At 41.9% G+C, this 26855-nt stretch overlaps 3 protein-coding genes across 10 annotated transcripts in view; 2 read left to right on the forward strand and 1 right to left on the reverse strand.

Annotated features, from left to right (window-relative positions):
- Positions 1-14: 14 nt before the first annotated feature.
- TXNL4B (thioredoxin like 4B) lies at positions 15-4645 on the forward strand. 4 transcript variants are annotated; one of them, XR_014897625.1, is made up of 6 exons: positions 17-266; positions 486-635; positions 973-1124; positions 1612-1791; positions 3660-4161; positions 4589-4645. XR_014897625.1 is itself a non-coding variant. In XM_085319482.1 (5 exons), the coding sequence occupies exons 2-4, from the start codon at positions 504-506 to the stop codon at positions 1775-1777; spliced, it is 450 nt and encodes a 149-aa protein (XP_085175608.1). In that variant the 5' UTR covers positions 15-266; positions 486-503; the 3' UTR covers positions 1778-1791; positions 3660-4645. The 4 variants fall into 4 exon arrangements, 2 of the variants coding, with proteins under 2 accessions (XP_085175608.1, XP_085175601.1); XR_014897624.1 differs by having other exon boundaries at positions 3660-3750; positions 3864-4645; XM_085319482.1 differs by having other exon boundaries at positions 15-266; positions 3660-4645.
- Positions 3046-4349, reverse strand: LOC146600718 (putative protein ARB2BP). The gene has a single exon (XM_085319425.1). It carries the CDS (start codon positions 4347-4349, stop codon positions 3297-3299), a length of 1053 nt encoding a protein of 350 aa, XP_085175551.1. The 3' UTR covers positions 3046-3296.
- An 855-nt stretch (positions 4646-5500) lies between the features above and the next one.
- SENP7 (SUMO specific peptidase 7) overlaps positions 5501-26855 on the forward strand; it is a 47056-nt gene continuing 25701 nt past the window's right edge. For 2 of the 5 annotated variants that reach the window (XM_085319326.1, XM_085319336.1), the window contains exons 1-6: positions 5501-5558; positions 6922-6968; positions 14568-14675; positions 17073-17167; positions 24620-24817; positions 26505-26702. In XM_085319326.1, coding sequence (XP_085175452.1) covers positions 6930-6968; positions 14568-14675; positions 17073-17167; positions 24620-24817; positions 26505-26702 — 638 coding nt within the window. In that variant the 5' untranslated portion in view covers positions 5501-5558; positions 6922-6929. The remainder of the gene's footprint in view (positions 5559-6921; positions 6969-14567; positions 14676-17072; positions 17168-24619; positions 24818-26504; positions 26703-26855) is intronic. The other 3 variants (XM_085319352.1, XM_085319342.1, XM_085319358.1) reach the window with 3 other exon arrangements.

A 26855-nucleotide genomic window follows, 5' to 3' on the forward strand; every position in this document is an offset into this window, starting at 1 on the left:
TCAGCGACGCACATGACTGGCAGCACCCCGCTACAGAAGGAACCCGCCGCCGCCGCCGCCATCCCAAGGAGGCGGGGAGCGCATGCGCGGGGGACAGGGGCGGGCGGTCSTGGTGCGTAGTGAGCTTGCTGTCGTCGAGGCTCCGCGACTGCCGCGCGAAGGTTCCGACCTTCCCTTCGTCCCCCCCCGCACCCAGCACCCTCCCTGCGGGGCGCTCCCGGGGGCAGGGCCGAGCAAGCGGCACCGGTCTGCACCGGGGCCTCCAGGTGGGCAAGGGGCTGGGCTGCCTCGGGCGTGTCCCAGCGGGGAGCCTCTGGGCCCGGCGGGGGCTTGCGACGAGGCGCGGCCCTGCAGAGGGGCGGCCGTTGGCGGGAGCCGTCCCCGGGCACGGCGTCCTACTGGCGGGGTCTCTTGGGGGGGTGTTTGGGGAAGCGATGCTAATTTTGATGTGGGTCCATCTAACTATGAGATGAGGTTGGTCGCAGGAGCCGTGCCCTGTCAGGATGAGTTTTCTGCTGCCCCAGCTTACCTGTAAGAAGGAGGTGGATCAGGCAATAAAAAGCGTGGCGGAGAAGGTGCTGGTTCTTCGGTTTGGAAGAGATGAGGATCCTGTCTGTCTGCAGCTGGATGATATTGTAAGAGCTCCTTCCCCTCCCCCCCCCAATAAACTCTATTATTATGCCTGTTGCATTGAAGAGAATGTCATATGTTGCTTTTGTGTAATACAGAATCTCATGATAAATGTATGGTGTTTGCATGGTGACAGTTAAGTGTAAAACAAAATAACAGGCTTCAGTATTATTGTAGGTGTACAGAGCGGTTCATGTAGTTTTCAACATGGTATGGTAATTTGGTAATAATTTGCCTGCTTAAAATGATAAGACTTAAGGGAAACAGAGTTTTTAAGGCTTGCCACAATTTTTCCTCTTGTTTCTCAAGCCATTTGTCATCTGTCTCTCTCACTCTCTTCAGCTTGCAAAGACATCTCATGACCTAAGTAAAATGGCAGWCATTTACCTGGTGGATGTGAACAAGGTGCCGGTGTACACCCAGTATTTTGACATCAGTTATATTCCATCTACCGTCTTTTTCTTCAATGGACAACACATGAAAGTTGATTATGGGTACGTCATCCTACCTGATATCATCAGTGATATCTGTAGTAATTATCGTCTATTTTGCCGGTAGTAATTAACAGAGTCTTTTTCTGTGGTACCCTGGGGGGGGAGGGGGAGGAGGAAGGGTAACGTCACTGCTAGTATCTGCACTCGTTCTGAGAACTGCACGGAAGGGTAGATGGCCATAAAACTAGCAGGTGTTCTGAAATACTCTTTGACTTTTCTTTTCATAAGTAGATGTCAGCTGCAAAATATGCTTGATTCTGCAAAAAAAAAGTACTGTGGTTAAAGTCTTAGACCTGACTCTGCATCTGGGGTTTTGGAGGTCAGGTAAAAGTATATCCCTAAGTATGCAATACCAGTGTGGTTCATGCCTTCAGAATGACCTTATCTGAATCTTCCAATTTATTTTACATCTTTTATTGTCTTAAGTGGTTTTGTTTTGGACATTTTAAAAATTATAATTCAAACTTTATCTTATGCTTATAYTTAGGTCTCCAGATCATACTAAATTTGTAGGAAGCTTCAAAACAAAGCAAGACTTTATAGATCTGATTGAAGTGATTTACCGTGGTGCAATGCGTGGAAAGCTCATTGTGAGAAGTCCTATTGATCCCAATAATATTCCTAAATATGACCTTCTCTACCAAGGCATTTAATGGATTCGTCTGAGGTAAAGGATTGCTAAAATGGCAGATGTTCTAGATCCTATTTTTCTTCAAGCTTTTTAGCCACCTCTGACATCATGGGAAAGTTGAACATTTATACTGAAGGATCATATTGGTCTCCTTATGAAGACAGACATTCTGTCTCTTTAATACTTCTCTAATAAATAAAGCAACATGTTCATGCTTAGAATTGATGCAAGGAAGTATTTTTGAGCAGCACACTGACCAGCAGTCACAAAATGGACAGGTTGCATGTATCCATAATGACAGCATCTCCAATGCAACTTTCTTAAGTGAAATCCTTGAATAATCTATCAAGTGTCTATTTAGTACCATTTTTATTCAAGTGTAATAACAGTCAACCAATCATCATTTAAAAATTTATATTCAGAACATATTAAGTGACTGTTCCTTTCTAATGGAATTTCATACTTCTACCTGATATTGAACAAACAGATAGAAGCTTTTTTAAACAATATCGGAGTTGACTAAAACCTGCCATGAAATTAAAAACAAAAGAGAAGCTGTCATTCTCAGTCCTTTGGTACCCAATGTCACTTTTCAACAGATTTTTTTGACTGAAATGGGAACTGAAGCTGTAGTTAAATACAAGGTTCTGTCATCTTTCAAAGCTGTTTTTCAGACACTGAGTCCTTTAATTCTCACAGGATTAAACTAGAAATTCATAATAGCCCTTTTGTTTATTTTTACTATAGAAGTTATTTAAGTTTCTGCTTGCATAAATTGCAGAACTTGCATATGAACATATAAAAGCTATCTCTATTTTCTCACTTCTAGCTAAAAACAGTTGAGAAAAGACAACAATGTCATTCTGGTGTATCCTAGGTTGCTACAGTATACTATTTCCATACCAATTCACTCTTGGAAAAAAAATGCATGGTAATGTCAATGGCCTAGCTGGTTTTAAAATGGAATTATTGGCTCACTATATCATGTTTGCAACAAACTGTCTCTGACTGGCAAGAGGTATTGCTATGTAATTCCCTGAAGTATCTTTCAGCTTAAATATTTCAAGGGGGTAGGTAGACATTCCACCTTTTGAACATTTCAAACACCTGACAGTATATAGTGAGGAGTAACCTTGCAGTAGGAAGAAGGATAATTCAAAACACTAGATCCTTTGCATGCTTTCTGTATTCCAGATTTGTTATTTYAATGAAAACTATTCATTTAATAAATTTGAGTTTTTGACCACAATTTAGTCTGATTGTAGAATACATATTTAAAAAGTAATGCAGATAAGAGTTGATATACCTTAACACCTTTATTTTGTACAACTTTAAATTTTACACATAGCTGAAGAGCTGTCGTTTAAAGCTTACAACTATGTTGCTCTTTCCTAATATTTATTTGTATTTGTTTCTCAAAAGCAAACCATCTTTAAACTTAAAAACATAAATCATTCTGCAGCAAGAGGAAGGTTCTTAGATGGCTTAAAGGAGTGGTCATGAAAGGAAGAGACCACCATGAGAAACACATCAGCATGTTTTTATTTATTATCTTTCTTCTTACTTGTGCTGCTTCTGGTTGCAATAGGTGAACGTGTAAATGCTATTACGGTCTTGGCTTTCAGTGCGCTTTTCAGGTATTTAAAGATAGCATGTAAGCAATAAGAAGGTGCTAAGCCATACTTTTCAGTTCCAGCAGAGACAGTAGGACAATTCACTTTCACAAGGGAACCCACAGGTTTATCTAGAGGCTTATTGTTTGATACCCATTCACGGCAATATTTTTGTATCCATTCTTGTATATGTGGATCATTTCTAGTCTGGTGCTGTATATTGTGCATGGAGTCGATGAATGCCACAGAGTATACTTTATTCATTACTTCCCATTTTCTTTGCATGAGCAGATCAATGAAGACCAAACCACCATAGCCATGGGCAATGAAAGCCACATTCTCAGCTGCACTCTTTGAAATAAAATGATCCCATACATACATGGTATGCTCCTCAGGGCTACTGCTGCACCTCTTGAGGATCATCCAGGTGGGCTCCATAGAAGATGATGATTCTTCCCTGGTAGAAATGCTTAACCTCTCCTTTTCTGTCTTCAGATCCATGACGTTGTCATTGGGGTTCAGTACAATCACTCCCCCGTGGCTTTGAAGGGCCATTTTGATGAATGGTATTTGTGTTCCATGGTCCAAGCCCTCACTGATAATGGTCTTTTGCCCCCACTGTCCAGCGCGAAAGACTCCACGGTCTTGAAGGAGGACAGTTAGACTAGAGGTATTTGTTAGTGCTTTCTCACTCATGAAAAAGAAGCTTCTTGGTTCATCCTCTGCAGCATCAATAGGAATGTAGACTTTCTGCAGCATACAAACTCTTTCCAGGAGCTCATAAACATACTGGGTAAGCAAATGTCCCAACACTTGATAGCGTTTATGATTCCTCTCATGTGCATTTTTGTAATAATTGAAAACAAAGGACTCATTGGTGTCCAGATGCCGCAATTCTCCTTTTATATTGAAGTCGTAGTTCAGTTGTTCTTGATACTCTGAACCCTCTACTAGTTTCCTCAAGCTTAGTTCATGCTCCATTTGTAACCACTACAAATTAAGAGGATTTATGTCAATACAGCGCTAGTCCTTTGTACAACTGCATAAAGAAAATATATTAGAAGACAGATTTTAAAAAGGTGACAAAGTAGTCATAGACACAAACTATTTTTTGGTGGTCTGTAGTAAACCAGCTGTTTGTAAAGGCTGTCACACATTGCTAAATTACAATAGCAATACATTAATACAGATCCTTGCAATTATTACTTTATCCCTCTCAGTGCTTGCCACATGGACGTAATAGAATGAATCACAGAATAAACTAGCCACTGTTTGAAGCACTATTGCAGTGTAAGTATTATTCTTTATGAGATTTGCCTTGTAAGAGTATTTCCTYTGTTACAGCAAGGCCCAACTAACTGTATACTCTCCTGCAAAATTTGTCATTATCATAGATGCAAAAATCCTTGCCTCGGAGATTGTAGAAGAAAATAAACCTGAGTTATTTAGGCTTGATTATGTATTTTGTCTGGGGGTTTATCTATAAAATGTATTGGTTGCTGTCATAGGAGGCCATCTAAGACACTTCAGATAGTTCCAAATTACCAGCTACTGCTGTGACAGCTGAGGGTGTTGTGCTGCTGCATGCTGATTTAGAKCAGGGCTTTAAGCTGAATTAGCAAAACATAATTGGCAAGATACACTTCAAACATTGTTTTGTTGGGTTATATATTCATTCTTTGAAGTAGTTCTCTTGGTTCCTTCCATGAGTCTTTTTCTTTCCTGTGTTCCCTTGACGTTTTTTAGCCTCTGCTTCGACTATGATTTACAAAATTCACAAACTGACCGATTTTGTTACTACTCATTGTTAAGACTCGGGGCAGCTTGGGCGACAGCACAAGGCCTCAGCACCTGTGCTATGACTTGCCCCGCTCCATTTACATTTTCTCCTGTAGCGGCTTCCCAATACCGATCTAAAACCGGGGCGGGGAGACCAAAGAAACCCCACGGGGAGGCGGCAGCTGTGGCGGCACCGCCCGCCGGGCGCGCCCGAGGGGGCCGCGAGCAGCCGCCGGGAGACGGTTGGGGCAGCGCGAGCRTTCGGAGCGCGCGGCGCCCGGCCGTTAGTGCCGTTACGCCGCGGGGCGGGGCRGGGCGAGCCGGTAGGCGGTGCCCAGCCCGGAAGTAGCCGGGGGAGCTGCGCAGGCGGCGCTGGGGCCCGGATAAACAACGGCGACAGGCGCAGTGGTGGTGAGTGCTGCGGGCTGGTGGCGGACGGGCCACTGCCTGCTCCCCCCGGGGCTGGGCCCGGGCGGTGGACGCCTGCAGCCGCCTTTCCCCGGGATGAGGGAGGGGTTAGCARCCGGTGGGGCTGCGGCTTTGCCTAAGGTAGCTTCCTCCCGCGGCTGCCTCGGTGTCCCCCGCCGGGAGGGCGGCTCGCCCGCTGCCGCTCTGCCTTACCACGTCGGGAGCCCTCCGTCCTGTGCGCTCTCGGCGGCAGCTCCGGATCGCTGCTTTCCGCCTGCGCCCCAGGGGGGCTCCCGGAGCGGCGCTGCGCCTCTTAACTGTCAGGAGGGGCTGGACTGTGTTGGGGGGCGGGGAAGAGGAATAAAAGTGAAATAGAGACGGAGCGCCGTGGTGCCCTGGCGGGGTCCTGTGTGGCTGGGCTGCGCGGCGCTCTCCGTGCGACTGGGGATATCGCAACTGAGCAAAGCGGGGGCGGGCGGTGGACACGGCCGGACGGGGAAGCGGGTGTCCCTTGAGAGGAGGCCGAGGGAAGAGCGTAGAAATGCCAGTTGAGCATCGAGGTGTTTTGTGAGCGAGGATCCCCCCCTGTCCTCCCCTAGCCGGGGGGAGGCGGGCCGGCGGGGCCGGCGCTCTGCCGGGAGAGCTGTCGGGGGGCCGCCGCTCGTCAGCTGTCCCGCTCTGCCGGCGCGTCCGTCACTAATAGGTTGGCCTTTCCGCAGTGGTCCGTGGATGTTGTTCCTCTCCGCCCGCAACGGGGAACTGAGGCTGTGAGCTGGAGAGGAAAAAAAAAAAAAAAAAACACAGGCAAAAAAGTACAACGAAACTACTCACAGTTAAAATGGGTTATGATCAGTGCCGTCTTTTGAGACTTCGTGTTAGGTGTAAATTTTGAAGGTCTTACAAAGGAAGCAGACAGTTTTTGTAAAAAGAATAAGCCCCTGTGAATGCAGAAAGCTCTGAGGCTGTGTTCTTCCGGTGAGAAAGAAGTTTATCTGTTAACAGGAACTCGTGATTTTTTTTTCTGTTTGGTGCTTCCCCCCCCCCCTTTTTTTTATATCAGAGCCTGAGTAACTTAGTTGCCTGCTTGCCAGAAGGTCAAATTAAGCAATAAGTGCCTTCACTAAGACACATTTTAGTGAAAATTATTTCTTTTTTTTTTTAACAGTTCTGTCCAAACTGACAGTCCAGAGCCCTGCCCATACATGTTTCTCTTGTACTATGGCTGTCAGTGAGCTTTCTTTGTGTTAACGTACTCAGAAAGGATCTTCTTGTTCTTGATTAGTGCCTAATACTGTGGTCCTAATTCAATTTAGACAAAAAACACACATTGCTAAGATTATTTTATATCCTCTTTTTTTTTTGGTAGTGGAAATCATGGAAGGAAGAACTTCAGCATCTTCAGGACACATCAGTGTAAGTTTTTTTTAAATTTATAGCAACATTTCTGTAAGAATATGGCTATCCTAGGGTGTTCTAGTATATTTGTGTAACTAAATTTATTCTCCAGTGGTACAAAWTAAACTTCATTGGTGCCTTCTTTCCTGAGAACCAGTTTATTCTAGTAGCAGGCTAGTTGCAATAGTAATGTCTGCTGAATATATTAATACAGGATAGACTTAACATTTGATTTCATACAGGTAGCTCATAGTAAAGGGTACATTAARCTATAAGCTAGAATCTGAAATATTAAGAATAATGCACAGGTAAATTTCATGTGTAGTTAGTATATAGTTCTATAATAAGATCTTCAAGCTTTTGTCATAGTTCWTTTTTAAAATCTTGTAACTGTAGCTATTTCTTCAGTAGAAAGCTGCATAATTGTTGGCTATTTACAAAGATACGTTCAAAGACTCTTTATGCTAATGCTTATTCTTCCTAAAATACCCGTAGTAGTAGTTTCTAGCCATGGAAGCACTGATGGAAACAAAGATTGTAGGCACAGCAGCTGGTTTGATTGGGTAAGGTCTGAACCATCTGATATTTCAGAAATAAGCTGTTACCAGAACCTTATTTACACATTCCCTCTGACCAGGTGGGAACCTGTAGGAATGTATTACTAGTTTAGGTAAGAAATCTGCTAAGTATGTTTGCATATGTGTATGTTGATTTAGTTACTTTCCATTAGTGAAAAGCGAAACTGCATACATTGCACTTGCCATAAATAGGGTCCTCAACTGGTCATCTCTTGGCTCTGTGTACCTTGACTTCAGCAAGGCTTTCGACTTGCCTCCCATAACATCTTCCCAGGCAAGCTCAGGAAATGTGGGCTAGACGAGTGGACTGTAAGGGGGTTTGAGAACAGGCTGAAAGGCAGAGCTCAGAGGGTCGTCATGAGTGGCGTGGAGTCTAGTTGGAGGCCTGTAGCTAGCGGTGTTCCCCAGGGCTCAGTCCTGGGTCCCATCCTGTTCAACTTMYTCATCAGTGACCTTACTGATGATACCAAGCTGCAGGAAGTGGCTGATATACCTGAGGACTGTGGTGCCATTCAGAGAGRCCTGGACAGGCTGGACAGAGAGAAACCTGCTGAGGTTCAACAAGGGCAAGTGCAGGGTCMTGTACCTCGGGAGGAATAACCCCATGCACCAGTACAGGCTGGGGGCTGACCTTCTGGAGAGCATCTCTGCAGAGAAGGACCTGGCAGTGCTGGTGGATGACAAATTGACTCTGAGCCAGCAATGYGCCCTTGTGGCCAAGAAGGCTAATGRTCTCCKGGGGTGCATTAGGAAGAGTGTTGCCAGCAGGTGGAGGGAGGTGATTCTGCCCCTCTACTCAGCCCTGGTGAGGCCTCATCTGGAGTACTGCGTCCAGTTCTGGGCTCCCCAGGACAAGAGGGACGTGGATCTACTGGAGAGAGTCCAGGATAGGGCTACAAAGATGGCTGGGGGACTAGAGCATCTGCCCTATGAGGAACAGCTGCAAGAGCTGGGTCTGTTTAGCCTGGAGAAGAGAAGACTGAGGGGGGATCTTATCAATGTGTGTAAGTTATCTGAAAGGAGAGTGTCAAGGGGATGGGGCCAAACTTTTCAGTAGTGCCATGTGACAGGACAAGAGGCARTGGGCAGAAACTGAAGCACAGGAAGTTCYGCCTGACYGTGAGGGGGAATTTCTTTCCTGTGAGAGTGATGGAGCACTGGCACAGGTTGCCCTGAGAGGTTGTGGAGTCTCCTTCTGTGGAGATATTCAAAGCCCACTTGGATGCAACCCTGTCTAACATGCTCTAGGTGACACTGCTGAGCAGGGGTGGGGTGGACTAGATGACCYCCGGAGATCTCTAGAGGTCCCTTCGAATCTTACCGATTCTGTGACTCTGTGCTTTTTCCATAAGTTAACTGTAGGCATTGCGAATCAACACTTTCTTAATGTATGTGAGCACTGGGAAGATATTATAAGGTGAGGTAGAAATTCTGCTGATAAGTATATCTTTTGTCTTTTATTCCCTTCTGTCTTCTTTATTTTGAGTCTGACCTTAGCTGCTGTTGGTGTTATTGGAGGATATCTGAACTACTGTCACATGAAATGCATATTACAATTTTAGGGAATTGGTTACCTGTTTTCAGGAAGCTCATAACATAATCCACCAGTTGGGCAGCAGGTTGAATTCTAAAGTAAGGAGCTGGTATCTGGCCATTAATGTGCAGATTGCAAGAATACATTCTGACTGAGAAAACAGATTTATAGGCTACTTCTCAAAAAAATCTCAGACCTTCTTCATTAAGAAAATGTTTATTTCAATCCTTAAATACTGGTTGAGGTACTTGTAAGTAGCTGCCTGTGGATAAGTAGATTGCGAAACATGCAAGAAAGTGAGCAGGAGATAGACAGGGTGTCCTCAGAGACAGTGCTGCTCCCGGAGTCCCAATCCCCTACAGCAGGGGAGTTGCTGGAGAACTCTGTGAAGTGACACAGTGAAGTAACACAGCACAGCATGGTCGAAGAAGGCTGGAAGCTAGTTGATTCTCAAACAAAAAGAAGAAAAGCCCCTAATCCTCYTGTAGACCTGAAGTTACAGTTGAAGAACGGGTTTAGTGCACTCCAGGATGAGGAGAACCCGGACCTGGCCTCAAAGGAAGCAACTGGGCTGCCTGAGCCTGTGCCTTGCGTCATCACTYGGAAGAGGCGACAAGTGGTTGTAGTGGGTGATTCCATGCTGAGGGGGACAGAGGTGCCTATCTGGCGACCTGACCCGTCCTCTAGAGAGGTTTACTGCCTGCTGGGGGCGAGGATACAAGATGTGTCTGAATGGCTGTCAAGGCTTGTCTGCTCATCAGACTACTACCCTCTGCTGCTCTTTCACGTGGGTGCTAACGATACAGAGAGAAAACTAGAGACGATCAGGGAAGACTTCAAGGCCTTGGGCACGGTGGTCAAGGGTCTGGGAGCCCAGGTGATCTTMCCATCGGTCCTGCCAATTAGGGGGAGGCATGGGAGGAGGAATAGGAAGATTTCCCAAATCAACAACTGGYTACGCCGTTGGTGTTGGTAAAAGGGTTTTGGATTCTATGAGCATGGARTGTTGTTTGAAGACCAACAACTGATGGGGAGAGATGGGATTCACCTCACCAAGCAGGGCACATTTGCTTTTGCAAACAGGTTGGCCAGCCTAGTAAAGAGGGCTTTAAACTAGGTAGGAGGGAGGAGGGGGTGTGTCATACAGACAGGGTAGACAACAAAACACAAGTTGGGTTGGGGGGCCTCCAACGGGTGCATGCAGCTGGGGATGTGCATTTGGGACATGGCTAAGGGCAGCCCCTGTACACCCTTCCTGGGAAACCTGCAGRCATGACCACCTCTTTAAAATGCATATATACCAATGCACGCAGCATGGGGGACAGGAGGAGCTGGAGATCTGTGTGCGATCGCAGGGCCATGATCTTRTTGCAGTCRTGGAGACATGGTGGGATAGCTCACATGACTGGAATGCTGCCATGGATGGATATGTGCTTTTTAGGAGAGACAGGCCAGGAAGGCAAGGTGGTGGAGTTGCTCTTTATGTGAGAGAGCAACTGAAATGCATCGAGCTCTGCCTAGGTGGGGAGGAGGAAGAGGCAGTTGAGAGCTTATGGGTAAAGATCAAAGGGCAGGCTAACATGGGGGACACTGTTGTGGGTGTCGTCTACAGGCCACCTGACCAGGAAGAGAATGTTGATGAGGCCTTCTACAGACAGCTGGAAGTAGCCTCATGAGCACAAGCCCTGGTTCTCATGGGGGACTTCAACCACCCTGACATCTGCTGGAGGGACTACACAGCAAGGCTCAAACAGTCCAGGAGGCTCCTGCAATGCATTGATGATAACTTCTTGTCGCAAATGGTGGAGGAGCCTTCAAGGAAGGGTGTCTTGCTGGACCTTGTCCTTACCAACAGAGAGGGACTGGTTAGAGATGTGAAGGTTGGGGGCAGCCTTGGCTGCAGTGACCACGAGATGGTGGAGTTCAGGATCCTGCAGGAAAGAACTAAGGCAACAAGCAGGATTGCAACCCTGGACTTCAGGAGAGCAGACCTCGGGCTCTTCAGAGACCTAATTGGTAGAGTGTCATGGGTTAAGGTCCTAGAAGGAAGGGGGGTCCAGGAGAGCTGGCTAGTATTCAAACATCACTTCCTCCAAGCTCAAGAGCGGTGCATCCCATGAGTAAGAATTGCAGCAAAAGAGGCAGGAGACCTGCATATGTGAGCAAGGAGCTCTTGGCCAAATTCAGACAGAAGAAGAAAGTACACAGAATGTGGAAGAGGGGACAAGCTACTTGGGAGAAYKATAGGAATGCAGTCAGAGTATGTAGAGATTCTGCGAGGAAGGCTAAGGCCCAGTTGGAATTGAGTCTGGCAAGGGGTGTTAAGGACAACCGGAAGGGCTTCTTCAAATACATCAGCAGCATGAGGAGGACTAGGGAAAATGTGGGCCCACTACCGAATGGGGCAGTGACAAGGGATACAGAGAAGGCAGAATTACTGAATGCCTTCTTTGCTTCAGTCTTCACTGCCAAGGGCRGATCTCATGAGTCTTGCAGCCTGGATGTGAGGGAGAAAGTCCAGAGAAGGGAAGACTTTCCTTTGGTTGAGGAGGATAGGATTAGAGACCTTCTRGGCAGGCTAGACATCCGCAAATCCATGGGCCCAGATGGGATGCCCCCACGGGTACTGAGGGAGCTGGCAGATGTTGTTGCCAGGCCACTCTCCATCATCTTTGAAAGGTCTTGCAGAACTGGAGAGGTGCCTGAGGATTGGAAGAAAGCCAATGTCACTCCAGTGTTTGAAAAGGGCGAGAAGGGGGACCCAGGAAACTACAGGCCGGTCAGCCTCACCTCCATCCCTGGAAAGGTGATGGTACAGCTCATTCTGGATGTCATCTCCAGACATATGGAGGAAAAGAAGGTGATCAGGAGTAGCCAGCATGGATTCACCAAGGGGAAATCCTGCTTAACCAACCCGATGGCCTTCTCTGATGGCATGACTGGCTGGGTAGATGAGGGGAGAGCAGTGGATGTTGTGTACCTTGACTTCAGCAAGGCTTTTGACACTATCTCCCATAACATCCTCCTAGAGAAGCTCAGGAAGTGTGGGTTAGACGAGTGGACAGTGAGGTGGMTTGAGAACTGGCTGAAAGGCAGAGCTCAGAGGGTCGTCATGAGTGGCATGGAGTCTAGTTGGAGGCCTGTAGCTAGCGGTATTCCCCAGGGCTCAGTCSTGGGTCCCATCCTGTTCAACTTCTTCATCAGTGACCTGGATGAAGGGACAGAGTGCCTCCTCAGCAAGTTTGCTGATGCTACCAAGCTGGGAGGAGTAGCTGATCCAGCTGCCATTCAAGAGACCTGGACAGGCTGGAGAGCTAGGCGGAGGGGAACCTGCTGAGRTTCAACAAGGGCAAGTGCAGGGTCCTGTACCTCGGGAGGAATAACCCCATGCACCAGTACAGGCTGGGGGCTGACCTTCTGGAGAGCATCTCTGCAGAGAAGGACCTGGSAGTGCTGGTGGATGACAARTTGACYMTGAGCCAGCAATGYGCCCTTGTGGCCAAGAAGGCTAATGGTCTCCKGGGGTGCATTAGGAAGAGTGTTGCCAGCAGGTGGAGGGAGGTGATTCTGCCCCTCTACTCAGCCCTGGTGAGGCCTCATCTGGAGTACTGCGTCCAGTTCTGGGCTCCCCAGTGCAAGAGAGACATGGAGCTACTGGAGAGAGTGCAGCATAGGCCTACAAAGATGATCAGAGGGCTGGAGCATCTGCCCTATGAGGAACAGCTGCAAGAGCTGGGTCTGTTTAGCATGGGGAAGAGAAGASTGAGGGAGGATCTTATCAATGTGTATAAGTACCTGAAAGGAGAGTGTCAAGTGGATGGGGCCAAACTTTTCAGTTGTCCCGTGTGACAGGACAAGAGGCAGTGGGCACAAACTGAAGCACAGGAAGTTCCGCCTGACCRTGAGGGGGAATTTCTTCCCTGTGGGAGTGACAGAGCACTGRCACAGGYTGCCCTGAGAGGTTGTGGAGTCTCTTTCTCTGGAGATATTCTGGATGCAACCCTGTCTAACATGCTSTAGGTGACGCTGCTGAGTGAGGATATTGGACTAGATGATCTCCAGAGGTCCCTTCCAACCTTACTGATTCTATGATTCTATGATAATGTTTACATCCTTTAAAATTTGAGGAAATTGTGATTAAAAGTATAGTTATTATTAGGGAGAATGACTGGTTATCAAAAACTGTTTGATGTGCTGTACAGAATTTTGGGCCTAAAAATGTATAAAAAATCCTCCAAATTTTTGTTTAAAAGAGATGTAAATGAAAAGTGAGAGCACTAGCAATGCAAACCATAGAATTGAAGGGAAATCTCCTTATGATACAGTATGCTTCAGTTACAGTCTGAAGCACTACTTACAGAGCTGTGAATGGTCTTTCTGTGTTTATTAAGTCTCTAGCCTCTCTGTTTTAGAGTTCTTATTTTTAATTTCATGTTACAAGATAGGGTTGCCTCTAGTAACATTCAACTTAACTTCAATAATATGCTTTATATCAGCCACCACATGTAGCAGCTTAGCTTGTTCCTGGCTGAGATAGACTTGATTGTCCAAGAGATGTTAAGTCCGTTACGGCCCGTCACGGGTAATTTCATTCTAATGTAGTCGTATTTGCAGCATAAGGTTTTAATTCTCAAGATGTCTGAACAAATAGCAAACCTTGCATTATTTATTTAGTTGAGATTATTTAACAGTTTTAGTTAACTTGATACAAAATGTCACCCCTTTGCTCATCTTTATGGCCCTGTGGGAATTTAGTTTGACTGGATTTTGTTTTGAAAGTCTATAAATGAACATTATTTTCTACATATTTTTTCTGAATTGGAAAATTACTATGAATTACTAACTGTTTTTCAGTAATTTTGAAATACTGGTTGCATTTTGGCAATGGTTGTCAATGACAGCAGTTGATACCATTTTGAGTACATCAGTCTTTTGATGCTAATTATCGTATACCAAAATCCAGTCTTCTGATATTAATCATCATATACCAAAATCTTGATGCTATTGTAAGATTTAATTGCTATTCATCCTCAAAATTCTTTCTTGAGAGAGAGAATAAATGCAGTGATTTCCCAGCCAGTTAGTTTTTGTTCTATCATTCTCTWAGCTGAGATGTAGAGATTAAACTAGAGTGTAAGCAAATCGAAGGGAACTGAGAAAATTGTACATGCCAACTCATGTCAGTGCCAGGACACAGCTGAAGGTGTTATGAAGTTAATGAAATAGGAAGGTTTTATTTGCTTGCTGTTTTGTTTTTTTGTTTGTTTCTTTCTTTTTAAGATAATTGATCTGTTAAAACTAGCTCCCCAGTGCCTCAAGTGATATTAGCTGTTTTTTAGGCCAAAGCTTCAGTGAGAATACATTTGAAGTCACCGATCAGTGTTTCCCTTGCCAGTTCCTTATTTTGCATAATGTTTGAGGCAATTCTTTTCATGACAGTATGTCAACTCATGGCATTAATGCATAATTTAGTTTTATCACATATGTAACATCCTCTATTTTCAGTACCGTATACCAAAGAAGAAGCCAAACACCAGGTCAGAGGATGTCCAAGTTCAGTCCCCTTTCACAAGGCTCCCAGGCTCCCACCATTGGGTCTACCCTTTAAAAGAGGTAAAGAGAAGTGCTTCAGTGCTTAGGAGCATGTTATATGTCTTGATCTGTTTTAGAGACTGGATTTTTTTTTTAATATCGAATGCTGCCTTGTAAGTGTATGACAAACACTTGATGCAGACTGATCTAGAAAGAGTCCGTGCATAGGTCTGAGATCTGCTTGCAAGCGTACAGTTACAGAAATAAAAGTCTTAGTGCCATATAGCCAAATAATGAAAAAGCAGAATTGGGCTTCAAAAGTAGTTTGATGGAAAGATTCCATTTTGTTAAAGGTAATCTCAAATCCTGAAATTATCTTGAAAATCATAAATTTAAAGGCAAACATACATGTAAGTTTTCAGTGCATTATTTTTTGATTCCTGATCTTCCAGGTTATATACAGATCATTTATCCAAACTGTTTCTGTTATGAGATAGAAGTCATTATTTGTATCTGAGAGCTGAAATTTTAAGGAAATATGTAAAATACTGTATGATTTTTGATTTAAAATTTTAGGTGTTAATATAGAAATGTCAGTATTAAGACTGAATGATTGTAAGTGTGCTTAGTTGCATATAAAAACAAATTTAAGTAAATATGCTCAAAATTTAGTAAATATGTTTTTTAAATGCCAGATTTTAGAAACATTGTGATACTATTGACTCCTTCAACTCGACATGGAGAGTTTGTTACTGATTTTCATGCTTTCAAAATCAAGATGCTGGACAAACAGGCTCCCCCACAGAAAAGCTGTAAAAGCCTAGTTAAACAGGTTAGGAATGCTTTTGACTTACAGTAGGGCTGGTAATGTGACCCAGTTCTCTTGGTAGATCCAATCTTTTGACCCTGCTGCAATACAAAGTCACTGTGTCATTATGTCCTTTATTGTTAATACTTAAGTGAGCAGAGCATACAATYGCAGTCAGGTTTTTGAAGTGAGAAATAATGCTTGCTGAGCTTGCCAGCGGCAGCCTCTTAGGCACAGCCATAAAGCACCAAAATAGAATCCTTTCCTCTCTTCTTCCCTCCCTGTATTTATGTGTGTTCATACATACATACGTATTTGTGTGTGTATATATATATGTAAATAGTGGTTGGGCTGAGTGAATTTAAAAATGTGTTTTTCTGGTTATTTCCAATGTATTTTTGCATTTTCTGTCTCTTAATATTTTTCTTACCTATGTCTATATATTTCAGATTCTTCCCATGTGGTGGAGGATTTCTTTAACACAAGCTAGTCTTTTTTTGTATTCTGTTTCATCTTGAAAAGAAAAGGTCATGAAGCATCATGATTAAAAGGCATATTATTATTTTATCCATACTTAGGAGAGAGGATCTGTTTATGTTGGCAGTGTATTTAGTGTTGCTGGACTTTACTCTGTAATATATGAGAAATTCTGTGCAGCTTTCAGTGGTTGGGTCTCTCGCATGCTTGGAGACCAGTGCTGTGAGGGGAGCTAGATGATGTTTGGGGGAATGGACCTTGAAAGCAAATTTCTGCTGCCCACTGTTTTAATAATGAGGGCATTTCCTATCACAGAATCAGTCCCTATAATAGGAAAAACAATTATTTGCCACACACCTCTCAGACTTCTTCACTGAAGCAGCCATAATGCTTCGGCCTGAATTTTTCAGATCACCTTTCATCCCGCACTCAAGCAGAAATGAAGATAAGTTGATTTGTCTGCTTTCAGCCTGACTAGCCAATTTTTCAAAATTGCCTATGGTTTATTAGCTTTGCTATTAAAAAAAAAAAAAAAAAAGGAGGGGGCAGGGGAGAGAGTAGGAGGAAGAAATGGCAGGGGGAGATAGATTCATGCAATTACAGAAATAACTATATGTTTTGGTGGAATTTCATTAAATTTAATTTGGAAAGAACTGTACATTTTGATAAGGTAAAAAAAAWTGGGAAAAAAAAGTCTTGCTGTGGTGGGTTTTGTGGTGCCGCTCAAGTATCAAGGTTTCAGATTCGTATTCCTGCTAGAAATTGTTTGTCTTCAAGTGGAGCTATATAGTTGTACTATATACTGTACTATATAGTTATAATATATATAGTATACAGAGATTTCTTAAAGTAGGCAATATCTTGCATTTTTGTGATTATTGTAAAACAGGCCCAATATTTAAGTCCCTGTTTGGAATGCCCCCCCCCCCCTTTAATTAGGGGAGTAGTTGAATTGCCTTTATTTTCGACTATGTTAGGAAGAAAGAGCAAATTCCCTTCAAGGGAAAGGCAGGATATGGATGCTCTAAACAAAGCATATTTTATAAAATTATTGTGTATATTCTTTGCTGCTCTATTTTATTTGAGCAATTGCATTGTTTCAGGGTGTCTCATTGTTCCATCTTTAAAGTATAATGTCTATCATGACATATTTTTGTCTGTTGGAACCTTCCTATTTTATTTATTTATTTCAGTGGAGATTAAGTGCCAGGAACAAAGAGTCTTCTACAAAAAGAAAAAGGCAAAGGGATTGTGACAGATGCAGCTGTAATGATGAAGAATCAATTGGGTAAGAAGTATCTCAAAATTAGTTTTTTTGTGTATGTATTACCTGAAGTTTCATGGTCTTTCTTGAAGACAAGTATTCATGATCTCCAGTTAATTATTTGGGTCATGCAGAGATGATTTTCAAGCTGTCAGATAGATCCCTGCCCCTTCAGTGAAGTGTGATTCAGTGATCTGATTGCATTTTGAATTATGAAGCAACCATAATTTTTACTTTGTTTCAACTCAACGCAAGACTGAAACACCAGATTGGGAATGCAACACTGGCTTTAGGAATTACTGCTTATTGAACTGTTTGGAATCTTGAAAGGAAGTCATTATTCCTTAAGTGCAAATTATCATTCTAGCCCTTTATATTTTTTTTGGCAGATTTCAAGATCATCTTTTGTTATGCATGACATTTTTTTGCTCTGTAGCRCATAGGCCTTACCAACTATTAAAAAATCGATATGATGATTAATAGATGAAGGTAGTGACAAATTAGGTTTTTCACCTGTATATTAAACTCAAAACAGGTGTATGTAACTGTCTGATATACTGTTTCTTTATGCTCTCTTTCCAAGAGCAAATATCTTGATTCCTTTGAGATAAATAGCAAGTTGTTTAAAATCATCTTAATGTGAAGCTGTCAGCTAGATAATTGTTTATCTTAAGAACACACTGAAGTTGTAAGTACTATAGTTGACATATAAAAATGAAAATGTTTGTAGAATCAGATTCATTGACAGTAGCTAGGAAGTATGATGAAAGCATGATAGAATTCTTTACATTTCTGTTAATGAACCAGCCATTATTACTTAACTGCTTTTATTTGCATGAATTGGAGTAAGAGTAAGCGTTCTCTGCCCCATTCTGACTGAGATTTAGTTCAGTCATGAAGTAATTTGTTGTCAAGTGAGRTTTTCAGAAACACAGTGCACAGATAAAGAAACTGTTTACTGACAGCAGGTGATTTGGACACTGGTGAATTCAGTGTTTTTTTATGACATATGAAGAGTGATCGTTTAGCCCTGTCTTTATGTACAGTATGCTCCAAACTATTGCAAGGAAGATGTAAGCATTTCATAAGTTATGACTTTACCAGCACACTGGTGAGAAATGATTTAGCATGTAATAAGACAGCAAATATTAAGGTATTAAATCTGTACCTTTTTTTCTTTAAAAAAAGATGTCTGCAGAGACAAGATGGAGGGTTCACTATAAAATAAACTTTACTTACTATCTCCAGAAAAGTTCATTCTAAGTATGCCATTTAGGTACCACAGCATTTTTCAGTCAGTTTAAATTAACACATTGACTTTGCGTAATGAGTAGAAAGAGGATATGGGTTCTAAAGGAGATGGTATTTGTTCACAGAATGGTTCAAGTTGGAAGAGACCTTTAAAGATCATCTAGTCCAACCCACTCAAGCAGGGTTCACTAGAGCAGGTCCAGACAGCTTTTGAATGTCTACAAGGATGGAGAATCCACAGCCTCTCTGGGGAACCAGTTCCAGGGATTTTTTTTTTCTTGTATTCAGACAGAACTTCCGGTGTTTCAATTTGTTCCCATTGCCTCTTGTCCTGTCACTGGGCACCACTGAAAAGTCAGCTCCATCTTCTTTATACCCTCACTTCAGATATATATTGATAAGATTCCTGCCCTGAGCCTTCTGTTCTCCAGGCTGGACAGTCTTGGCTCTCTCAGCCTCTCCCTGTATAAGAGTAGTTCCAATCCCTTAATCATCTCTGTGGTCTTTTGCTGGGCCCTCTCCAGTAGCTCCATGTTGTATTAGGGAGCCTGGAACTGGACCCAGCACTCCAGGCATGGCCTCACCAGGGCTGAGTAGATGGGAAGGATCACTTCCCTTGACCTGCTGGCAGTGCTTTTCTTAATGCAACCCAGGGTAACCATTGGCCTTCCTAGCCACGAGGGCGCATTAGTGGCTCATGATCAGCTTGTTTTCCACCAGGATCCCCAGGTCCTTCTCTGCAAAGCTCCTTTTCAGCAGGTTGGCTTCCAGCATGTGCTGGTGCCTGGGATTATTCTTCCCCAAGTGCAGGACTTTGTATTTCCCATTGTTAAACTTCATGAGGTTCCTCTGCCCATTTTTCCAGCTTTTGTTAAGCAAAAATCTGAGAATTGGCAAAAGTCAGAAGGGAAAATATGAAGTGACATGCTGAGAATCTTAGAAGGCAGAAGTTTCTGTCTCTTCTACACAGTGGGGAATTTTTCATTTGTATTGATAAAAGCAAATAATGATCTTAATGACAAACTCCCGGTTTTCTTAGCTGTTGTTTTAAAAGTAGAGCCTTTGCTATTGATAGGACCTAACTTTGATGTTACCCAAGAGGTATTTCCTGTTAAATATTTAGGGAGGCACATTTCACCTTAATTTTAGTCAGAAAGGACAAACTCGATGTATTAGCACAGACCCACCTTCGCTTGTGGTTTTMACCAAGGATTTTGATTACAAAATGTGATAGTTGATCACTTCCATCAGTCCTACTGTGAAGTGACGATGGGGACTGGAAGCTGTGTTGCAAACGAAGACTGCTTTCACTTGAACATACGCACTGAGGGCCCTGTGAATGGCTGCTGCTGGGCGATTCGTTCACAGCCCTAGATAGGGCTTTCAGAGAAGGTTGTTTCCCAGGTCCTGGTCAAGTGCTGCTCTTATCTGTTCTCCTATTTGTGTCATAAAACAGATTAAGACTGTCATTAAGTGTGAATAGTTCAACTTACTAGTGTCTTTACAAAAAGTTTCACATAGTATTTATGTAATTGATCAGTTAGTGTTTTGTATGCCATCTATGAAATTTCTTTTATTGTTGAGGAAGGGTATAACACTATTTCAAAGCTAGCTATCGCCACCTGGAAACAACTTAGAACAACTTCTCTTACCTCAGCTGTTTTACTCCTGGGTCATCCAAGAGGGACAGCACTACTTTGAAAATCAGGCTTCTGATCTTAGTCTGTCAAGTTTTCTTGGGTTGAGAGGAGTACTTAAATAAGATGTGTGTAATCCTGCCAACTCAACATTGTAAACTTTAACTGAAATACATATCAAAGCTGAATGAAGTAGTGACCATGTGGTTGTCAGATTTTTGTGACAATTACAGGCAGGTTTTATTTGACACACCCACCTTGGTAATAATAACTTCCTGATCCAGCAAAGCAAGGAGGTTAGTAGAAATTTTCAGGTTTGCTGTTAAAACAGAGTTCTGCAGAACTAATGAAAGGGCATAGCCTTGAGAAGAAAGCCTCTGTTTATCCTCTTACTACTTCAAGTTAGTGCAGTCAATGAATGTGACTGAGAGTTTCCCATTAATGATAGTGTATCATGTCATTCCTTTGGATCTTAAAAGGCCAAAGCCTGGGCTGTGCATGAAGCTCAAATAGATGAACACAAGAAGTCTGTCAGTGGCTTTATTCTGTACACCCAGGACAGGTAATCAGCTCTCATGTGGCCTGATGAGGCACCCTCATATGGTGTATGTCATCCCACCATTAAAAAAATGATTTTAAGAAATTCTGATCTGCAAGCAGGAGAATGCAGGCAGGAAGATGCTGGTAGGCAGTTATTATCAATGCACCCAAAGGGAGTCAGTAGCTTCCAGGTCTGAACTTGATCACACTCTAAGACAAATTTGAACAAATTGAAGCCAGTGGTTGTACGCTGGTGTGTACATAAATATAGTCTTTGAAAATGGAACTGGATCTAGCAGGTCTGATTATTGACTGAAGTAGAGGTTAAAGGATCAGACATTTTCCCCAAAGTCATCCAAACAGCTAGTACCTTTCAGTCCTGCACTTTGTAAGGTAGGATAATACATTTTTGCCTGTAAAAAATAGTTTGAGATTAGCCAGGAATAGTAGCTGACAGCATTTTCCTTGTTACATTTTTTTCCCCCCGTTTCACCTTTAAGTAAGTATGTTTGATTTTTTTTGTTTGTTTTTGTTTTTTTATATTTTTTGGACAAAAGATGGAGGAATAGAGGAGTAGCTTTAGAAACAAAAATTTTCTGCCTTGGTTTTCCTTTACCAAAATGCCTCCAGAGTTGCTTGCTGTGTCTGTTGCTTTTCTTTTCCTGCTTGTTATCAATTTTATCTTTTGAAATTTCTTTTGTATGACTTGCTTGGTTCTGTGGATGATTTAACAGGTAAATTAGGGATCTGTGCCCCAGTCCTGAAACTGATACACAGAGATACAGACTGGCGTAAGTGTAGCTGTATTTCTTTGATCCAGTTTGCGCTTAGTCTTCATGACATGATTTTTTAGGAAATACCACTACTTGTCATTTGTTCTTTAGAAGGGGAAGCCACTGAAAGCTGCAAGCGCTATATTCAGAAAATCAGGTCATAACCAGTTGTTTATGTTAATGTCTTCAGTGAAAAAAACAGTGTCATGTAGAAGTGATGCCTTAGGCCAGCCCTGGCAGCTTCATGGATAGCCAGACATACACCATTCTCTCCCATGTTGCTTGTTGGAGGTTCCTCTCCCTACAGCCAGGTTTCCAATGCAAAACCAGTTGCATGGATGCATGTGTACTGTAACTTGTAAGATGATTTTCACAGGTACTTAAGATATTTAAAGCCCATTTAAGACAAGGGAGGGGCGAAAATTACCAATTCTGGGGATATTATTAGAGGAAAAGTATCTATTCTAGTCTTCTATAGCTTTGATCTCTTCTGGGACCTCAGAAGGTAAAATGTCTTTCCAGTATAGTCCTTTAGCAACAGGACTTCTGAAGCAGGTTAGGTAAGATAAGGAGGAAATTCAAGCATAAGAGTAGATCTCTTAATTACATAAGATAAATTTGCACAATTAATTTGATAACTGTTACCTTGAAATTGCCTTTAACTGCCTTAGGAATTGTAAATTTTCTCAACAGTTTAATGGGTCTTTGTATAGTTGAATTTCGAAATATTAGCATTCATAAATGTATATATTCCTTATTTTAATATATTCAGTATTTTTGTATATGACATAGGTAGTTTACAATTGGACAAATAACAATTTATGTTTAGATCTGGTTATGATWAGTTCTTCTGACATGTTAAATCAGAGTTAGCCTATCAGCTCCAGGAGTTTGAGAAGCCCAGAGAATAGCTAGATCTTCTAGCCTGGGGAAGAATTCTGTTAAAAAAAAAAAAAAAATGTGTTTTGCTTCCTATGCTGAATTGAGAATATGTTGCTATCTTGGTATATTCTCATTAAGCTGCTACAGTTGGAGTCTACCATGCTAGATGCTAATATTATTAAATTTCCCTTGTTTTGAGGAGACTGCAATGTTTAACCATTCCACAGAGATACCCAAATACTGTTTGCATTGTTTCCTTCCTCAGAGTTAGGATTATATAACCATGTGGCCTGGTTACTTTTTGTCTTGTGACCAATATTTACTTTCTAAGCTTTTCAGTAGTTTAAGCAAATCCTTTGCTAAAACTCCAATCCTTGGACCCTCAAAGTGTAGAATAGACCTTTTTAGGTCTATGGTATTTGAAGCAGATGCACAGGCTTTGTAATGCATTCCAAAAGCCACCATTTTTTGCTTGAGGAGTCAGAGAATATATGCAGGCCTGGATAAAATAATAAGTGTGTATCTACCTTTTTTTGTTTCTGCCTACACCGTTTTGGAGCTGCCATTTTGCTTAGGTCAGTCTTCTAGTGAGGCTGACAGAGACTGTCCTTGTACGTATGACCTCACATTGCCATTGTAGAGTTGATCTCTTGTTTCAGAAACCCTAGACTGTATTAGACTGTATTTYCTGTAGCTAATCAGGAACCTTCCCTTACCAGACTAAATACTTATTTTTTCTTCCCCTGTCCAGATTCTTGTGTCAGAGTGCTGTGATTTATTTTTTTCCTTCAGAGTTTAAGGTTCCCTTTTTGAAACTCAGCATTAGCTCTTTATCACTTTTTTTCCCCTGGGAAACTTCTAAGACAAACCCAGAGAGTGGAGAAAAGTGACTTAACTCAAGCTTAAGTTTATTGTATTAATTGTATTAAATGTAGTTTACTACATTTAAGTTTATTGACTATGATCTAGGAAATGGATAGAGGAGCCCTCAGAGACAGCAGCTCATTGCATTCATGTTGTGGCATTCAGTGATGATCTAGTAAGACTGAGTAGCATTTGTAGCTTTAAAGATAGGTTCCCTAAGTTGTACATAGGAACCTTACTGTCTTTTCAGTTACCCAAGGTGAGAGAGACTCTTGTTAACGTCTTAAGTAACTAGGGAAAAGAAATCTCAACATGTAGCTATTGATGCAATAGTAAAATACCAGGATGTTTTGAAATGTCTTCCCTGAGTCCAACATCTTTAATTAGCAAAGCAGTTTTCAAACTTCTCTTTTGTTTCAAGCATAGATTTTCTTCACTGGTTTGCTTGGCAGACTTAAATCTGTTTACCACTAGGTGCTATGTAACCATGCTGTTGACCTGAATGCAGCATGTCAGTGGGACAGCTATGATTTCATAAAAGTTTTTGGCACAGTTGTCAACCCACTGAACAACAGCAGCCTTTTGCTTAAGAAATGTGGCTGTAGCATGTAACATCTATGTAAGTAGAAGGGCTTGTTTTCCAACTATAAAAGAAAGATTCTTGCTGTATAATGTGAACAGCTTGGTTTGTCATTTTAGACATGCCATAGAGAAAGCAATTTTTACCTTGTTAATCTTTTAAAACCGATGTCTGAGCCTGAACTTCAGTRTCCTCTTGGGACCAGTCCTTCTAGGAGGAGAAGTCCAATTCTCACTCATTTTGAAAATTAAATGAATCATTTAAGATGAATTCTGACAAATCATTGATGATATATACTGATTAGCAGCTAAAAGAAAATGTCCAAGTTACTGGCCATATTACAGAATTGATTCTTTATGTTGAAAACTTCAGGATCTATCTAGCAGACTCAGCCTGGATGGGCAGCTTTTTAGTAACCTAATCCATGATTGTAAGTCTATATTTCTGCTTGATTTTTCCAGAAAGATCATATTTTAAATTGTGATATGGGAACCACTGAATGTTTCTGGTTCTAAAGTAAGATGCCACAATATGAGCACTTGTTTTCATACCCTGAAAATGCTCAACTGTATGTTTTCAGAATAGTTTGTCAGGTGATAGTGATGTCACTTCCAATATTTTTCAATAACAAGGAYGCAGCAAAATTTCTGTGCCTCTGCGCTGAAGTTGGCTGCTTCAAAATCATGCGTGGATGTGATAATTATTGGTGGCAGAATAAAAATCCTGAAAGGCTATCCTAATTGAGAGAAAATGCAGTTCTGATACATCCTCTCTAAAGAGAACTGCTTTGTAAATTGTCAGGGAAGTGAACTTAATTTTCTTGAAGCTGTTAAGTGTGATACAGGAACAATAAACCCTTAAGGAAGGGTTTAAATAAGTTTTATTGAATTCATGTGATTTAACAAGATCTCAGCACCCTATTATTAATTTATTATTATATATATGGCAGGCAACCCAAAGTTATCTTGACGAATGTCCTGAGGACGAAAATAGGACGAAAATATGCACAGGCGCAACCTAAAACTGCTGCTAATTTTTCTGATGCTGACAAGCTGCAGTCAGATCAACTACCTTCATCATCTGTTGCCTGCCTAAAGATATGGCAAATTTTAAATCCTACTCTCCAAAGCCTTTTTCTATCCAAAAGGTATGTTATTCAATGCTCTTTTCTTCGTGTCACTAAAAGAAATAATTTTTCTTGCAGTTGCTTTTCATGAGAAACTGTTCTTGGTTGTACCACAGTTGTCTTGTCTTATTCATGAACGTTATTCTCATTCTTATGTCATCTGACTTTGTTGGATTCCTTTGCACATGGTTCCTTTTGCTAGTAATTGAAAGAGATGGTGGCAGACACATTGTAATGGAATTTCTGATCAGCTGGTTTCTACATGGTCCTGTGTTGACAAGAGCAGTTTGTTCTCGTTCAGCCACTGGATTCTGATAATGCTTTTTTTTTTCTTGTGATGAGTACATTTGCAGTTAACTGCCCACTTTTCTCTGACAAAGTATCAAAGTATATATTCACTGTTAAGGTCTCTGACTACTCACAAAAAGATGAGAGGAGGCATAAAGGATCAGAAGAAAGGCTGGGCCTATCAAGCCTAGTATCTTCTCCCCTCCTACTTCCTGTCAGGCAATGGTCAGCTGGAGATGCCTAGGGAACAGTATAAGAAACAGGACATGATTAGAGTAAATGATTTTTTTTGCTAATGTTTCCTCCCAGCTTCTGACAATAAACAGTTTAGGGGGTTTCTGTTGCTGGAGTCCAAAGTTACTGTATCCAGAGTGCTGTTCTCTTCTCTATCAGGCTTGCCTTCTAAGCCATAGCCTCACTGCTGATCAGCTGCGTATCTCTGCAACTGCTTGTCCCTGAGGTAGCCTCTTGATAAAAAGAAAATCTCAGTGCAACAGGAGATCCAGATTCTCCCAGACATTACACAGTCTATAATGGAGTGTGCTTCATGGATGAATGCAGACAACAGAGAAGATATACAGCGGACATCCAGAGGACAGCATTATTCCAAACACATTCAAGAAAGGCCATGGCTTACATAGTAATCCAAAATGAATTGCAAAGGAAGTAGTAGAATTTAAATCCCCATTTGAGAAAGAGGGAAATAAGTCAAAGGCTACACAGCAAACTGGCTGCAGTTGCATTGTATCAAATGTGTTGTGCTGCTCCTGCACATCACTGTTCAAGTAGTCACATCTTCATGTTTTGTTTAGCTTATTTTTAATGCTTGTCCTTTGTAACGCTTGCAGATGTTCTTCTGGGCCTTGCAATTACTGTGTTGCAGAATGCCAGCTAGAAAATGAGGGGTGAAGAAACAAAATCTACTGCTAAATTTTTGTGTGTATTCTGCTTTCTACCTGTTGATTAAGTGCTTGAGGAAATCCAATATGTTTTCCTGGAGGCTTTTTGTTCATAGGAAAATCAAGATTTCCTTACTCCATAATTCTGAGAAATATATATAGGTATTACATGAAAACTATTTAGCAATAAGGATTTACCAGTTGCTAAATAGTGTTAATATGATGTGTTAGTGGCAATGTGGTGTGAATAGTATCTGGTTATGGTGAAATGATGCAGCAAGTCTTATACAAACTCTTTCCCCGATTTCTTACTACTTTTTGTATTTATCTGCTTGCCTTGGATTTCAAGTTCCTTTGTGGAGGATTTTGTTCTATGTCTCTGAAAAACAGAGGGGAAAAAAGTGATACTATTTAATGATGTTGAGGATTATCAAGACACTAAGATAACACAGTTTTAATTAGAAGTTTATTTTTCTAGATTTGAGTGCAGTATTTATGATTTATTGTTATATGTATGGCAGGCAACCCAAAGTTATCTTGACGAATGTCCTGAGGACGAGAATTGGAAGAAAATACATAAAGAGAAATATAATAATTGATGCTAATTTATCAGATGCTGACAAGTTACAATCAGGTCAACCACCCTCATCGTCTGTTGCCAGCCTACAGACATGTCAAATATTAAGTCCTCCTCATGAAAGTTCTTTTCTGTCCAAAAGGTATGTTGTTCACTGCTGATTTTGCCAGTCTTCCTGAAATAACATGACTTCACAATGGAAAACAATTTCACTGGAACAGTTTTTAGGACACTGTCCTGAAGCAGAAGTTGAATTTCCTGAGTGCAAACTAATATTTTGCTGCAAATAGCTGTT

The sequence above is a fragment of the Rhea americana genome, unplaced genomic scaffold, assembly GCF_003343005.1.
Source record: "Rhea americana isolate MKP2758 unplaced genomic scaffold, rheAme1 scaffold_118, whole genome shotgun sequence".
Taxonomy (NCBI): Eukaryota; Metazoa; Chordata; class Aves; order Rheiformes; family Rheidae; genus Rhea; species Rhea americana.

What these genes read in the sequence shown, in the direction of transcription:
- LOC146600718 (XM_085319425.1), bottom strand. Translation starts at nt 4,349, where the DNA reads ATGGAGCATGAACTAAGCTTGAGGAAACTAGTAGAGGGTTCAGAGTAT.